Raw genomic sequence first — 16,932 nt, 5'->3', positions numbered from 1 at the left:
TACCTCTCTGTATTACAGCAAATGTATTTTTGAGAAGTTGTAGGCAGATTCATTTGGCTTAATACTAGGTTTTTGCTGTCTGGATTTGAGTGACCTTCAATTTTAAGTTTTGAGGTAACCATTTTAAGTAAGGAAGGTTTATTAAACTGAGAAAATGTTTGAAGGAACCATGGCACTTTAATCTGTGTGCAGTGGAGGGCATTGTGATAAATGTGAGTAAACATGGATTTTTATGTTCATTTTATGGATTTTAAATGCTTGGGCTTTGCACAGGCACTAGGAAATGCCACAGATAGTAGTGAGCAGTGGCTGTTCCAGTTGAAAGGACATGTGTAAGAGAAACTAATAGAGTATTTCCTTGGAAGTTTGGGCTTCCTAGTAGAGTTTTCCTTGTGAGCAGCTGCAGTCTGGGAAGGTTGTTACACCTACTAATGTCATTTGTCCCCCTCTTTGTATGGGGGTGGGGGAGGAAAGAAACACTGAATGCTAAGATGAACTGTTGTTTGTACAGATATATTTGTTTGAATCAAGCTATTCTCATGTCTGTTCTTCCTCCCTTTTAGGGGCATGGGAAGTAGGCAAGGTCTTATATATTTTTCTTTTGTAACTCAGAAATATTTACCTAAATGCTAACTACTTTAAAAGCAAGAAGAAAAAAAACCCTAATCACTACATGTCCAGACATGAGTTACCACCAAATTTTATTTTTTATCTTTTGGCAAACTTTTCTGCAACACAGGTTTATGTCCTAATATTTTCACTGAATGGATTATGTTAGATGTAAATTGTCAGAATTGAGGATTACAAATGCACAAAATGTCCAAATCTCATTTCCTGGCTCTAGAACACTCCTGAGCAACATGGTTTAGAATGAAGTATAATGACTCAAATGGAGAGAGACAAGGGGGTTTGGGTTTGTTTGTTTTGATATTTTAATCTTCCTCTATTGTGCTCAGAGGAAATAATGCATTATTAGAGGTTTCATTCCTAAAGAATCAAAAGTCACTTGTGTAGAATTTCCTTATCCTTTTATTCCAGTAAAATCCTTGGCTGCACCTTCTGCCAGAAACACAAGACTGGAATTTGGCCACCCTGTTTCTGTGATGAGTACTTTTTGTTTTGGTGGTACTGGAGATTGAATTTAGGGCCTTCACACTGAACTACTACATCTTTTTAAAAATTTTGAGACAGGGTTTTGCTAAGTTGTTCAGGCTGTCTAAACTGGGGATCCTCCTGTGTCAAGCCTCACAGAATGCTGGGATTATAGGTGTATACTACCACACTCAGCTACCTACGATCCATACTTCATATGTTATGTTAACATGCTTATTTTTCTCTTTGAAACAACATTCCTCTGAGGATTCTTCAGTATGGGCACATTGTGTGAAAACACTTAAGTGTTGAGAATAATCTATCGTGTTGGAGAAAGAAAATTGATCACGGCATCACTTATAGGTGTCAGCTGTGCCACAGTTTACAGTTAATTCTGATGTGTGACATGGAGAATCAAAGATGTGTTCATAGGAATATGGTTGTTTGCATCTTTCTTGTGCACACTCAAAGTTAATGAATTTTAAAGCTGCATCACATATTTTTTTTTAACAGTATTGGCACTTTTAATTACAGTGGATGTTCAATGGGGAATGAGCCTCTTGAAAGTACTCACTTGTGGGGGAAAGGGGAAAGGTAGGTGTCAGAGGAAAGGAAATGGTAAGCTCTTGAAGAACCTAGGATTACAGGTTTATCCACTGGATTAATGCATCTTGTTTTCAACCTCAACCATCCCTCACTTCCTGTTCCTCTTGCCAGATTTGTCTTTACTACTCCAGAGGCAAAAGTCTGTTTCTTGTCCCAGATAATTGTTTTTATTTAGATGAATCCTCTTCTATCCTTTAACTGGGAGAATCTCTGGCCTCTGAACACTGGCCAGAGATGAGCATTGTCCCTTCCCTAGAATCAGTATAGATAGCTACCTGGTCACACTGATGTAGTTGTGCCCCCATCCTTTTAAGACCACCTTTGGGACAGGGGATGTTTGGCTGTGAGATGCCATTATCCTCTGTTCTGCAGAATGGTAGAGCTGAGGTACAGGTGGTAAAAGGGGGGTGACTATTGTGCATGTGATGAGTTTACAAAATTTTATAGGGCTTAAGGACTCTGAAAGGGTGTGTTTTTGTGTCCTTTATGGAGCTGATAGAGTAAGTCCTGTGTGATTAAGACTTTGACCCTCCTCTTGCCTGCCATTTTCCATTCTTTACAAAGCATTTCTCTAATAGCAAAATCAAATGGTGATATACCTTGCCTACTGGGATGGTTCCCTTGGTGTCAGATTTCTGGGAGGATCGTACCTGTGGCAAGAAGCTGCAGTACTTCTGCTCAATTGCCTTTTGTTTATAAAGTATCAACTGCAGGGGCTGGTGAGAGATGGCTCAGTGGTCTAAAGCACCTACTTAGAACAAGCTTAGCAAAGCACAGGGACTGAGGTTCAATCCCCCAGCACCACATGCCAGCCAGCCCTGCCCCCTGGTGGGCGGAGCTGGGGACACACACACACACACACAATTAAATAAATAAAATTTAAAAAAGTATCAACTGCAGTGCCTCTTAATCAAATTGATTCATCTTTAGAGGTTAATTATGTATGCAACATGTTAATGAGTGACTCTTATGGAAAAATTCTGGTCTTTCCCCCAGTACCAGCCTCCACTAAACATGCTTAAATAACAGAACCCACATTAGACCTAATTACTTCATTTTTCTTTGGCCAGCTAAGATTTTAGTAAGAGAAACAGATAGTGGAATAAACTGTTTTAAGGCATGATACAGAAAGAAAATGCTGACAGCCTTTAGTGAGAGAATATTTTGGGCTTCCTGATTATTTGGGTTAAGTTTTTAAGTTGTTGAGCAAGGAAATATTCTGTTCCTACAGAAACTAGCTTTAATGGTCCTACATTCATGAGAGACTTGGCATTCAGATTCATTAAGGTTTATATAACCCCCGATTCAACTGCCTGTGTGGTTGTAGGTTTGGCAGGATGGGGTTATTCTTCTTGACTTGGTCTTATACTGGTTGGTTATGTCTTGTCCCTTCCTTTCTGGGAGGTCTTGGCTTTTTTTTTTTTTAACCTTTTATCTGTTTATTTATTGGCCTCATGACTTATTTTACTTTTCTGTCCTTATTTCCCAGGACTTTTCCTTAGAAAACATGCTTTTATTTCCTTTCCAGGCTTAGCTTAGGTCTTGTGTTTTCTGATAGACCTTTCTCATCACAACTGATATTTCCTGCTTTGTATGCCTTTTGGATTCAGTATTATCTATACCATGGATGACAGACTCAAATAGGGACCAAATAGACAATACCAGTGAGTGAAAGGGCTTCAGTGAGACAGTAAGGAGTGGTGAGGTCTGTGGCAAGTGGAGTGCTTGCTAATTATAGCCAACTTTTGGTGTCAGAGGTATTGACCAGTCACTGATTATTTTCTGTGGAAGCTGAACCATTGATTGATTGGTGAAAACTTGTGTTTTGAAAACACTTCAGTGAGAAACAAGTTTACCTGCAGCCCAGTTTTGAACTAGGAACGACTAGTCTGCACTATCTGGTCTACCATTGTCAGACATTTGCCATATGAGAGCCATTTTGGTTGTGGTTATTTAGTCATAAATCTTATGTGACCCATAGGTTTTAAATTCCTTCCAATCATTTATCTTATCCAACTTATATCAGAATTTCTCATAGTACAGTGTACATTGTAGACAAACTTTCAAATATTTGTCAGATTTGACTTTGATGAAAAGCTCACATAACGCACTGTTTATATTGGATTGATATCTGAGAGATTTTTTTTTTTCTTTTTTCGGAACCGGGGATTGAACTCAGGTCCTTGTGCTTGCCAGGGAAGCGCTTATTCTACTGAGCCATTGCCCTGGCCCCCCTGAGTTATTTCTCATTTGGTTATTCGTAGGAAATGTTCCATGACCAACCATCAGCTTAGGAAGTATATAACTGCTTATTTATGACAATGACAGCAAGTATAGTACCTGTTCTTGAGTAATAATGCTTGGGTGAAGAGACCAGAAGAATGACTTTAAGTTATAATTTTGTCAAGCTTTATATAAGCTTTTAATATGTAGTATTGGACTGTCCATTTGTGGCTTTGCTTAATGAGGACAGAGCATCACAACAGAAAAAATGAAGAGGACAACTAATAGTGCAGGATTTTTAAAAAATCTCTTATTGTCATAAAACCTTATAATGTAGGTTTACATGTTAATTCCTCAGAAGGTAAGAAACTAGCAGAAACAGGCTTAAAGTATTAGATAACTATAACAGGTCATGTATTGTTCTTCACTTGCACCCCTTGAAATCTTGAAAGAACCAGTCACCTTTTCCCCAGTTCTAACAAGTTAGCAATTCCCTTCTCAGTGTGCAGCAAGTAGTGCAAGTTCTGAGGTTGAAGAAGAAGTGATTGACTAGCGCTATGGTATCTCGGAAGCCAAGCTTCCCAAGCCACTCTGGGCACCTGTTGATGCTTAGAAGTTGAGTTACTGGGTTGCTGGTACCTCTTTTCCAGTTGCAGCATTCATCTTGGCAAACATCTAAAAGCCTAAACTATGCAAGCTGCTATAATGTTCAGGAATCCAGCAAGCATTGAGTAATGGAGTAGGATGGAAATCAAACTGAATAAGAAAACCGCACCCCTCAGGAAGTTCTTGTCACAGATTTAGGATCTGTTCCTTCCATTAATTTTAGTGGTCTTCACAGAGGTTCGGCCTGCAGAGGCAGTAGTCTATGAGCAGTACTTGCTTTTGAGGATGAATTGCTAGTGATTGTGGTGTCTAATGAAGTGGGGTTATTTCCTCACCATCACTTAGGCAAAAGCTAATGGGACTTTTTGTCCCTCAGCTTCCAATAAGTCAATGAGTTATTGTTCACCAGCTTTGAAGAACATTTGCCAAGTTTGTAATATGTGGTTCAGGCTATAATCCAGGAAGGTGCTGGTCAGTTGTGTAACTACCAATTAAGCCTATGGAGTTATACTTTGAGGGCAGTTTTATTAGGGATGTCTTCCTAGGGACCGGAGCTTTCAAAAATCTTATCCCTGGGATAATTAAGAACTTTGTGTGCTTAGAGAACTTGGGTTAATAACAGTGCATACCCCTTGCTACATTTTCCAACAAAGTCTTAAGTTATTAGGAGACTTGAGATTTATTTTTATTATTACCTTTGTTATTATTTTCATTGCTAGGAACCAAACCTAGGGCGTCATGCCTGTTAGGTAGGTTCTGTACTACTGAGCTATACTCAAGACCCTAGAGATTTACTTTTAAAATCCACATTTCTTCTGAAGGTACCATTTTGCTTGAACTATTTATTGATATTCTCATAAATTAGAAGTATTTTTCGATAACCTCATGATTTAGATCTAGCACAGTGATGATAAGGATGCTTTTTTTGTTGGTATTGGGAATTGAATTTGGATTCTTGTGCTTTCCAGGTAGGCATTTATGCCACTGATCCTCTTGTCTCAGCCTCCCCAGTATTGGGATTACAGGACCTGCATGGTGCGGGGGCAGCATGATGTAGGGGCCCAACCCAGGTCCTTGCACTTGCCAGGCAGGCCCTTAGACCACCAAGCAACTTCCCCAGCCCCCAGGATGTTCTTTCTATACCACATTTGTACCATGTAGCCTAGTAGCCACATGTCATGTGTGTCTGTTGAACACTGGAAATATGGCTAGTGTGATCAAGAAATTGGCTAGGTTTATATAGTAATGTGGAATTCTCAGGTATTGACAGACATCAGGTCTTCAGATTCTGTGGGCTTTGGTGCAGATGTCTTCTCAGGAAAGATGCTTAAGTGAGCAGATCATTGTCAGGCCCTGTTAGACAGCTTGCTCTTCAGCTGTGTCTGAATAAAACTTGAGCTATTCTCTGCAGAAGTGCCTGCTGTGTGTTCTGCAAATGGTGGGCTGCATGGTCATCTTTCAGCAGATTATCCCAGAGAATATCTATGGCTGGGCTCAATTGTTTGAAGATCTGTCTGCCCTTTGTGCAAGAAGAGAGAAAATTTGTGTTATGACAATGGCTGACAAAATGTTTAATGAAAGCTGCAATTGGCAGGAACTAAATTCCCTAAGGTTTCTTTTCTGCCCAGCTCCTTGCTACTGAAAGGTGCAGAAATGTTTTTGACAGCATCTGTCCTGCTGACAGATGAATTGTTTTGACAGGAGAAGCTGAAACCTTCAACTGAAGACCCATTCAGATGTCAGGCTTGAGAATGGGTGATCATGTTCCTCGAAATAAGTGAGATGCTTTAGATGAGTGTTCATGTTAGCTGCCACCTGGAAGAAGGGCATAAGTGGAGATTTTTTTTTTTTTTACCAATTAACCCTTTGATTGTTCTAAGAATGAGAAATGAGAACTCATACCCCTTTTTGCTGAGCTCTTGGGCTGATTAAGTTTATTTCCTTTAATAATTGAGGTGTAAGCAGTCAATAAATGTAACAGCCAAAAGGTTAAAAGAAAACGTTAATTATTTTTTAAATGGTAAAATGTAGCCTTATTCATGGTAGCTAAAGGTAGAAACAACCCAGATGCCTGTCAACAAATGAATAATAGGTAGACAAATTTAGGATGTACATGCAAAGGAATGTTAACTTTTAATAGATGTGAAATTTAATACATACAACAACAAGGGTGAATCTTGAAGGCATTGTGTTAAGTGAAATAAGCCAAACACAGAAAGACAAATATCTTATGATTCCATTTGGGTGAAGCCCCTAGATTAGTTGGATTCATAGAGACAGAAGTAGAATGGTGGTTGCCTGAGATTGGGACATCAAAACTGGGGAGTTGGTGTTTTATGGTACAGTTTTGAGTTCAGAATGTTGAGAAAGTTCAGAATGTGAAGAAAGTTCTTGATGTAGGCAGTGGTGATGGCCACATAACCATATGAATGTATGAATGTATGTAATGCCACTGAACAGTACACTTAAAGATGGTTAAAATGATAGCTTTTATGTTGCATACATTTTGCCACAATATATTTTTAAAAATTATACTGAGAGTTATCTCCTTGAAATGGGCCAATGAGGAAGTGACTGTGAGGATTTTACTCTTTTAATGTACCAGAGAGAATATAGTAAATTATTTTCCTCATTTCCTGATAAAGCATTTGAGGTTTGGCAGCCTGTTCTGGGTTTCAGTACCACTTCTCAGACTTCAAAGCAGCTCCACAGAAACTATTTTAAGGGATATGATCCCACACTGTCTTCTCTCTGTTTTGCTTATAGGTAGGTGCCCTGAGAGGAGATATCCTTTCTAGGCAGTCTTCTAACACTGTGTGTTGATAGTTGTCTTTTCTAGTTCACTGAAACTCAAAAAAACTCAACTGATTTTTAATTGACCCAACAAGAGGGTGGCTTTTGTATTAAGCCCTGTGTCATTTAGCTTCTGAGTAATCCTACTGTAGGGAAGACCCTTTTCTAAAATATCATGATCCAAAAAACAGAATTTATACAGCATCTCCTGAATAATAGATAAAGCTATCTGCTCTGTAAGGGAAAAACAAACCAGAGGGTTTTGTGGCTTCAGATGGTTTTATTCTAAGTTGCTGAGGAAAATGGTCGCAGGCAGAGGGTGGGGGGAGTGATTTCATTTCAAATGGTGCAGAACAGACAATCAGCTAATTGCGAAAGATCTAGTAAGGCCCAGCTCCACCCTGGCTGGTATGTAGCCAGAAATCAGCCCATCATTTTGAACAAACAGCTTCAAGAGCCACTAGCCCAGATTGGAGCAAAAACTGGCCATCCTTAAGCCAGCTGTGGCTGGCAGACAGATTTTGTTTGGCTCATCTTGGGTTACCTTTTGACTTTTTTTTTAAGAGTTGAAAAGATTTCCCATAAGAATTCAGACTTTGAGTCTCTCTGGAAAACTAGGGAGATTGTGTTGCCCGTGTTTCTGGAACCAGGGAACAAATGCTATTCTAGGTGAGCAGCAAGGCACCTCAGCGTTAGCCTCAATCAGTTATTGCTGTGCTTGACCTTCTTGCTTTCAAGGGTTTCTCTAATGTCACTTCCAGCTCAACCAGTCCCAATCCCTGTGATTATTCAAGTTACAGTCTCATAGCTCACAGTAGCTTTATGGCAGAATCAGTATCCATCTACTCCACTTTTATGATAATTTGCTCAAAATAGAAGAAAATCTTTGTCTAGTCTTTTTTGCTGGTGTGAGGAATTCTTTCAACCTGTGAATTTTCTTTCCCAGGTCTAACCTGTTGATTTCTGCTTGCCCATTAATAAATACCCCTAAGCACAGGCAAGTTCATACTTGACTTTAGTATGTGGTTTAAAAAATTACCACCTTCAATCTTTATCGTAACTTAATCTGCAGACAAATTGCTTTTAGTTCAGGCCGTGCCATGAACACAGATGTGCTATTAGCTTCAAGCACATCTTGACTTTTTATTTAGATGAATGTCTTTGAGTTCACAGTAACATGGCTATCAGCTTGTAGGTTAGTATTGTTTGAAATACATGTCTCTGGAGAAAGTTTAAAAGATAGTTGCCACTTATGTGATGCTTTAAGAGTTAGACGTTAGACTCTTGATTAGTAGTGGTTAATTGGCAGTAATATCAATAGAATTAATAGCCATGGTGCAAGAAATTATGTCACCTTTGGATCACTTCCTGTGACTTCTGTTTTTGAAAGATTAAGCTGATCTGGGTTGAGGCTGTGAGCAGAGAGGCTCAGTTGATAGAACTTTACCAGGCTTGCCTGTCAGCCTGTAGCTGGGTATCATGAAGGTGAGAGAAGTGTCATTCTGAGCAAATAGTCAGATTGTAACATTTTGAGAAAGTTGATTACATGAAATTTTCCCTGCCTGCAATTAATACCAACGTAAGTTTCAGACAACTCTCTCCCTTCTCCTGTGACTGTCATTCCCAATATTTGTCAATTGATGATAGGAATGCTTTGTTCAGAAAAAAATCTCAAGATCTTGAATCTTATAGTGTCCTTTTTTTTTTTTTTTTTTGGTTTAAGTTGTCACACAAGCTTGTGCATCAAAGCAGTATTTGGTCTTAGGTTCTTGTTAGACCAGGATTTCTCTGTCTCTAGAGGATAGTGACATTTAGAGCTGGCTGTTAACCCTGTTGTGGGGAAATGTATGCATGTGCATGCTAGGATGTTTAACAGCATCCTTGGCTTTTACTTACCAGACACTTCAGTCTCAACAACCAAAATTGCCTCTAGACAATGCCACATGTCACCTGGGTGACAGAATCATTCCTGGATGAGAACCACTGGTTTAGACAATGAAGGACAATGGTCTCTTTTCTGTCTTAATGTCAGTGCTTTAAAAAAGATTAATTAAGAAGAGCCTTGGATTTGATATATACGTACAGAGTTTGGACCAGGTCACTAATTCCCTTTAAAACAAGGACTAATTCATTTTAAGATTTCTTTAGAACTTGGTAGATAGTAAAATGCTATTAATTGGAATCCATTTGAGTTTACCAACTTCAGGTGATTTGGGTTTTCGTAGCCTTGGTTTGAGTGTTTGCTTATGGGTGCTAGTGGGGAGGGGATGTATATTATTTGTAAATATCAGTATCAATAATGTTACTTATAACAGTGCATGCAACGGGAAATTATGAAGGAGAGGGCTTGGATGGGGGAGGGGGCAAGCTTTATTTTGAATGTGTTGCCAAGTATTGATTCTGTTTTTGTTGTTTTGTTTTCCCTTTCCCTCTGCCAGGAATCTGAGTTACAACAAACTTTCTGAGATTGATCCTGCTGGTTTTGAGGACTTGCCAAATCTACAGGAAGTGTGAGTGCTTCCCCGAACCTCTGGGCCATGGGATAGGGTGATGGAGAGCTCCTGGGGAGAATCTTTTCTTTTTGCAGCATTCTCACTCATCTAAATGGGTAGTCTAAGCTGTGGGAAGGACATTTGTATGTAGGTCATCTGTGATAAATGATACACAATTGTCTCAGTTTTAGTTAATTTTGGGCAATCACAGTTTTGAAATACTAAATAGAAAATCCCAGAAAGAAATGATTCATATTTTCAACTGTACATTTATGAGTAGCATAATTCCACTGTTAAGCCTAGGTTGTGAAATAATCATTTGCCTAGTAATGTATGTGCTACCTCTTAGCCACTTCTTGGCCATCTTGATTATCAGATGAACTGTCATGATATCACAGTATTCAGACAATCCAGATTTTACTTATTGATCACTCCTAAGCACAAAGACAGTGTTGCTGACAATTTGGATATGCCAAAGACAAACTGTATGGGTCCAGGTAAAAGAATGGAGGTACAGTTGGCAATTCTGAATGAAAGAAAAATTACATTCACATAACTTTTATTATAGCATGTTATTATAATTTTTCTGTTTTACAATTATTGTTAATATTTTACTATGCCTGGTTTATAATTAAATTTTATCATATGTATGGGAAGACATAGTATGTGTAGGGTTTGGTACTGTGTGTGGTTTCAGGTATCTACTAGAGGTCTTGGAATGTATCTCCTCATCGATAAGAGGTGGACACTGTACTTTTGTTGTGCAGCCCGTGAAGGGTGTGTTACAATCCAGTAGGCATAGTGACTGGAAGTCACAGCTTCTGCTCAGATGTACATTAGAGTCCCCTTCTTGGGAACTAACAGGGATGACACACCTGGAATGGGACTTTCTGTTGTCCCAGGGGATGTGGAGCAGTACTCAGCAATGACACATGGTGCCAGCCCATCCTTCTATTTCTCAGGAATCAGGCATAGCATCTAGCGTGAACAGCAGAAGCTCACCTTTTCCTCTCCACCTCCAAGAATCCAGCATCATACCTGTAAACACTGAAAGGACTGCTGCTTTTTGCAGTATTCTTTAGCATCAAGCCTTTGTATCTTCTTAATACAAAGGCTTCTGCTTTTGAAAAGGATTTAGTATCATCAAGAATGTCACCCCATAGGGACTATACAAGAGGTTTCATCTCAGTCATACATACTGCAGAAAAATTGACAATTACAGAAATGTTTGAGTATTAATGAAAATCACCAGTAGGATCATCCGCACATAAAGGTGTGAACAGGTAGTGAAAAATATATACCTGTACACATAATTTTAAGATAAATTGTACATGATGTTCTTGTATCTGTTTTACCTACTCAGTGTTATATTTTAGAATACTTCCTCATGTAAAAATTTTGAGTAACCTACTTTAATTTTTATCTAAAACTACTGCACATCAACTTGTATAAATGATTTATTCAGTGCTACTACTGGGTATTTTTAGAGATTGTTAGGTAAATTTTTTACATATTTTTATTATAAGTAATTGATAAAAGTTGCTTATTTGATTCTATTATTGATGGCATAGATAAAATTTTTTTCATCAGCTGGTACGATTTGCAAAAATATCTATTTGTTTCCCCCACCTCCAAATTTTTCAAATGGGCATTTATGATGTCCATGTTCAGATCTAGTGGTACATGGCTTTTAAGGGGCATTGGAAGTTCTTTTTTTTTTTTTTTTTCTGTATTTTAGGGAAGAGTCTACAAGGTGTTCAGGGTCTCACTGCTAGATCAGGCTTATAGTGATTCTCCTGTTTACAACCTCCCAAGTGCTGGGATTAACAGGTACGCCCAGTCTCAATTGCTGTCTTAGTGTGTCCCGGGGGTGGGGCTAGCATGGCAGGCCTGGGGACTGAACTCCAGGCCCCTGCACCCGCTTGCAGGTGCTTTAATCCACTGAGCTATTTGGCTCGCCCCTGCCTTGGAAGTTCTTTATCCAGGACCACATTTTCCCACAGGGTCAGGAAGCTGGGGGAGACTTGAAGGAAGTTATTGTGTTAGTTTGCCAAGGCTTCAAACATAAAAATACCACACACTGCAGGGCTTCAACAGCAGAAACTTATTTCTCACAGTTCCTGAGGTGGGACATCCTACATCAGTGTGTCCTTAAGGTTGCTTTCTCTTGAGGTTCCTCTCCTTGGCTTGCTGTTGGTTGCCTCTTGCTATGTCCTTATGTGTTTTTTTTCTGTGTACTGAATTCCTGGAGTCAATTCTTGAATTCTTACTTCCTTTTATAAAGATACCAGTTGATTGAGGGTCTGTCCCTATGATTTCACTTAGTCACCTCTTTAAAAGTTCCTGTCTGGGGCTGGTGAGATGGCTCAGTGGTCTAAAGCACCTACTTAGAACAAGCTTAGCAAAGCACAGGGACCACGGTTCAATCCCCCAGCACCACATGCCAGCCAGCCCCGCCCCCTGGTGGGCTGAGCTGGACACAGACACGCACACACACACACGCACATAAATAAATAAAATTTAAAAAAAAAAAAATAAATAAATAAAATAAAAGTTCCTGTCTGATACTGGAGGATCAAGCTTCATCACATGAATTCCAGGGGAACATACTTCTTCCCATCATATCCAAGGTGATGAGTCTGTTGTGAAAGGAGCCAGTTAGATTCATGAACCAGTGGTTTCTCTTGATCTGAGTCTTTGAGCCTTGTGGTTACAGTATACTCATACTTTTGTGTAGGTGGCAGAGCTTAGTGTTTTGTTTCAGACTTGCCCAGAATTAAAATAGGGCATTTCTTCTGGCATCATTTGAGCTTTTGTTCAAACTTCAGTAGCAGGTACTGTTCTGGGTGCTAGAGGTGCAAGATCAAGTGGGACACACAGATGCGGTGGCAGATAAGTGAGGCCTTCAACTCAGGAGCAGAAATTATGAAAACAAAAATTCAGTAATCAAGATAATAGGTATTTGGGTACAATATTTAAGAAAAACCAAAATGAATGCAAAGATAAGTCAAGAGAGGATCATTATTACTGATTTTTCCTTCTGATTCTAGAATGTCTTGATATAGTATTATAGCTAATACTGTCTGGATATTAGCTTTTTTTTTCTTTTTTTGCTCCGAATGCCTTCAGGGCAGGTTTGGCTGGCTGGAGTTGTGGGGATCGAACCACAGCAACCTGAGCCTGACTGCTTTTTGGATATAAGCTTTTGATATTTTGTTTTTCATGCATCTTGGTTTACATTCTTTTTTATTTTATATTATTATTATTATTATTATTATTTTGTCTTTTTGTCTTTCTAAGACAGGGTTTTACTGTGCAGTGCGGACTGGCCTTGAATGCACTTTGTAACCCCGGCCAGCCTTGAACTTTTGGCACTCCTCCTCTCTCAGCTTTCTGAGTACTGGTATTAGAGGTATTTGCCACCATGCCTGGCTTTGCATTCACTTTGATATTTTAAAAAAATATTAATGTTAACATGTCCTTTGTCCCCTAGTCTAGATGCAGTAGATGTTCTGAAAAGCATTTTCTGAGGTGGTCTTAGTTCTCTTGTTCCTCTGTTCAGACAGGCTTTCAGTTGTCATCTGGTTTTGCTCCCTTGACTTCTGTTATATAGGCTCCTTCTCCTCCATGATTCTTATGAGTTCAGTCCCAGAGATAGTAAATGATAGAATGGGGCCTGTTCCCAAACTCCTATGCTGTGTGGCACCATGGCCTTCCGGAGTATGGAAGCAGAAATTATATCTTCCAGGTACAGTGCAGTGCAGTGGGAGAAAATACTCATTTTGGTAACAAGCAGGAGTGGACCTGAGTTCTGGTTCTCTCCTTGTAAGTTCTGGTTCTGGCTTCTTGTCCCTGAACAAGTGACCTAGCTTCCCTAGTATTTCCTTTTCCTCTTCCATGACATTGGTATAATCAATGTCACTGGGGTTAGAAATTGAAAATAATATTCTAACTCCAATATTACTGGGGTTAGAAATTGAAAATAATGCACAGCGCCTTGGCTGTGGGAAAGACTCACTAGATATTACCTCATTCTCTTGCTGTTTTGGGGGCTGTGTGTCCCCTGAGCTCGGTGCATTGGTTTATTATAAATGTCAGACAGATTGAACCTCTTACCCTGTGAGTGCCTTCTGTTCCTAATGTCACTCCCTGTCCTGTTGATGGTCAGATAAATTCTTGGTGTCCAAAACATCAAAACTTCTCACTGATAGAAATTTGGGGGCTCTCCTTTTCCTAAGTAAATTCTCACTTACTGTGGAGACAAAGGTATCAGGAGTGAGTGGTGAGGATGTGTGGAAGACATGAAAGAAAAGGGAAAAATAGCTGGCACCTTTACTTCAGAATTAATGGGGCCCAAGTGTTTCTTGGGAGCAGCCTGTTTCCTAACCCTGCAGTTTGCAGAGCCCCAGGCTGGCAGAGGATCCTGTGGTAGCTTAACAGTGGTTTAATTTTGGAGGCCGAAGAACCGCATAACATTGTAGGCTGGTTAAAAAGAAAGGTGAGCCCTTTGGAGGCCCCTAGAGGACGTGGGGACACTTGTGCAGCTGCTTCCAAGCCACACGATCTCCGCTGCCCATAGCTCTAAGGAAAGCCCACCAGGGAGGGCAGGGTCCTGGTCACCAAGGCTCCTCTATAATAAGAGGGCTATTTATACCGTCCTTTGCAGCACTGGTGCACAGATCACATTACTGCTGCCTGGGCCGTGTGTGCTTGCCACGGGTGCTGTGTGCACTTGCCAGGCCACTGATTTAGAGTGTTCCTGAAGACAGTGAGGGCATCTTGCGTATGCCCAACCTCTGGGGTATAGTTTATTCTACTCCATTTCAGGCCTCTGCCCCACCCGTGTACATACATTTGATAGTAGTATGGTTGTGTTTGAGGGAAGGGTGAGATAATGATTATTGTTTTGAGCCTCAGGTTTCACATGTATCTCTCCCTACCCTAAAATAAGGTTTAATCATTTCAGTTGTATCCCTGCAAAACTGTGAAGTTGGTGTCTGACATTTACATTTTTTTGAAAGAAGAAACTAAGGCATAGGAAGGTTCAGTGGCATGCTGAAGGTCATTTGATTAGTAAGAGGTGAGATTATGACTAAAGAATCAGGTCTGTCATTTGATAATCTAAGCTATACGCCCCCCCAAAAAAAAGTTATACTGTGCTACTCTGTGACTGTGCCCAGTTGTGAAGTAGAGTGATCACATGTATCTATTTGAAACAGGTGACATGCATTCAGGCTTGTGATAGAGTCTGACATATAGTTAATGTTCACCCTGATTATTGTATACCAATGTTAATTTAAAATAGTCAGCCTCCATATCCATGGATTTAGTTAATATCCATAGATTCACCAACATCAGATTGAAAATACTTGAAAATATTTTATCTGCAATGAATATAAGCACAGATTTGTTTTTTCTTGTCCTTATTCCCCAAGTGGTACAGGGCATCTATTTACATAACATTTACATTATATTAGATATTCTGAATAATCTAGAATTTATTTAAGGTATATAGGAAGATGTGCATAGGTGTTTTCTTTGTTTTTGTTTTTGTTTTTTGGTACCAGGGATTGAACTCAGGACCTTGTGCCTGTCAGGCAGGTGCTTATGCCGCTGAATAGGGGTTCTCAGAGCCAGATCCCATGAATACCATAAGAGGACTATATGTCATTATACTAAAATTTTTGCCATCTAGTATAAAAATCATATTGCCAAAAGTCTTGCCAAAGCAATTATTTCATATGTGCTATTTTTAGTACCTCTAAAGCATAGTATTAGTTATTAAGTGGATCTCTAGCACTTGTATTCCTACTACTGATAGCTTTTTTCCTCTTAGAATCAAAGTGAATCAAAGTTCCAACATCAATCTTGAGTTTTATTAATTGCAGCTCTGTAGATGGAAGCAACCAAAAGATCCATTTTATCTACCAATAGTGGGTTGGCGAAAAGAATTAATAAATAAAATGGTTCTTTCTTATCATTCATACTTGTAGAGGGTGGCTTTGCAACTGGTTGAAAGACTTGTGAAGATGTTCAAGACACACTGTCCACAGTAGTCTGTAACCTACAAGAACTTGTGTAAAACCAAAACACGTGCTCGCTATCACAGCTGCCACTAAGAGCGTCCTCTAGGAGCAGGCAGACTAGGGGACTGGAATAGAATGAACTTTTTTAAAAAACTATATATTCCTTATATATTTTTTTATTTTAAAGAGCATTAAAAAGCACATTAAAATGATGCAGAATTTCAAAACAAGATGATAAGAAATCAACAATTGTTATATACCATATTATCTTTAAAGCAGCTGTTCAGATTCTCAGATACAGGCATGCAAAATTGATTTAAAAATTAAGCATTTAGTGTTCCTTTCAATAAAACAATAGGAATTAGTAATATAATTATCTTAGTTATTTGTGTGTGTGTGTGTGTGTGTGTGTGTGTATATATAATCTTCCTTTTTCTCCTCCTTTGTCATATCCCAATTGTTCCTTCCCTTTGAGCAGTTTCTCTCCCTATCACATTCTCTATTGTACCTTTCTGATTTTATTTACTTTTTCAGGTTCTTACACTAGAGGGATAATACAATGTTTACACATTTGGGTCTGATTTATTTTACTTATGAGTGTGGTCTCTAGTTGCATCCATTTACCTATAAAAGCCTTGGATTTATCTTTATTTATAAGGGCTGGTGAAATACCTCAGTGGACTAAGTGCCTGCTTAGGCAAGTGCAGGAACTGGGGTTCGATCCCTGGTATCCCATCCTGTGCCCAGCACTAGGGAGGCTAAAAACAGGAGGATCACTATGAGTCTGAGCCTGTGCAGTGAGAGCCTGTACCAGATACGTTAAATAAGTATCTTTATTTATGGCTGAGTAACACTTGATTGTATAAAAATCCCTCATCTTTTTGATCCATTCCTCAGTTGCTGGGCATTTTAATGTATGCCTGTACCAGGTGGTCAGTAAATAAATACAGCAAGAAAAATTGCTCCTTGGATGGGTTTTATATCATTCAATAAAGCCAAATTTGATTAAGACAGTAAATAATAATAATACACTCTAAAAATAATAATATACTGTAAACTGTCCTTTTATACAGTTAAATATAATACATCCTTGA

General features: G+C 39.1%; 1 protein-coding gene across 2 annotated transcripts in view; it reads left to right on the top strand.

Annotated features, from left to right (window-relative positions):
• Lrig1 (leucine rich repeats and immunoglobulin like domains 1) overlaps positions 1 to 16,932 on the top strand; it is a 118,463-nt gene that overhangs the window by 29,902 nt on the left and 71,629 nt on the right. For both annotated transcript variants that reach the window (XM_023713341.1, XM_004629482.2), the window contains exon 2: positions 9,759 to 9,830. In XM_023713341.1, coding sequence (XP_023569109.1) covers positions 9,759 to 9,830 — 72 coding nt within the window. The remainder of the gene's footprint in view (positions 1 to 9,758; positions 9,831 to 16,932) is intronic.

Source organism: Octodon degus, unplaced genomic scaffold (assembly GCF_000260255.1).
Source record: "Octodon degus isolate 3935 unplaced genomic scaffold, OctDeg1.0 scaffold00030, whole genome shotgun sequence".
NCBI classification, from domain to species: domain Eukaryota; kingdom Metazoa; phylum Chordata; class Mammalia; order Rodentia; family Octodontidae; genus Octodon; species Octodon degus.
Note: the sequence above shows the minus strand (reverse complement) of the source record. Positions and strands in the feature narration are given on the sequence as shown.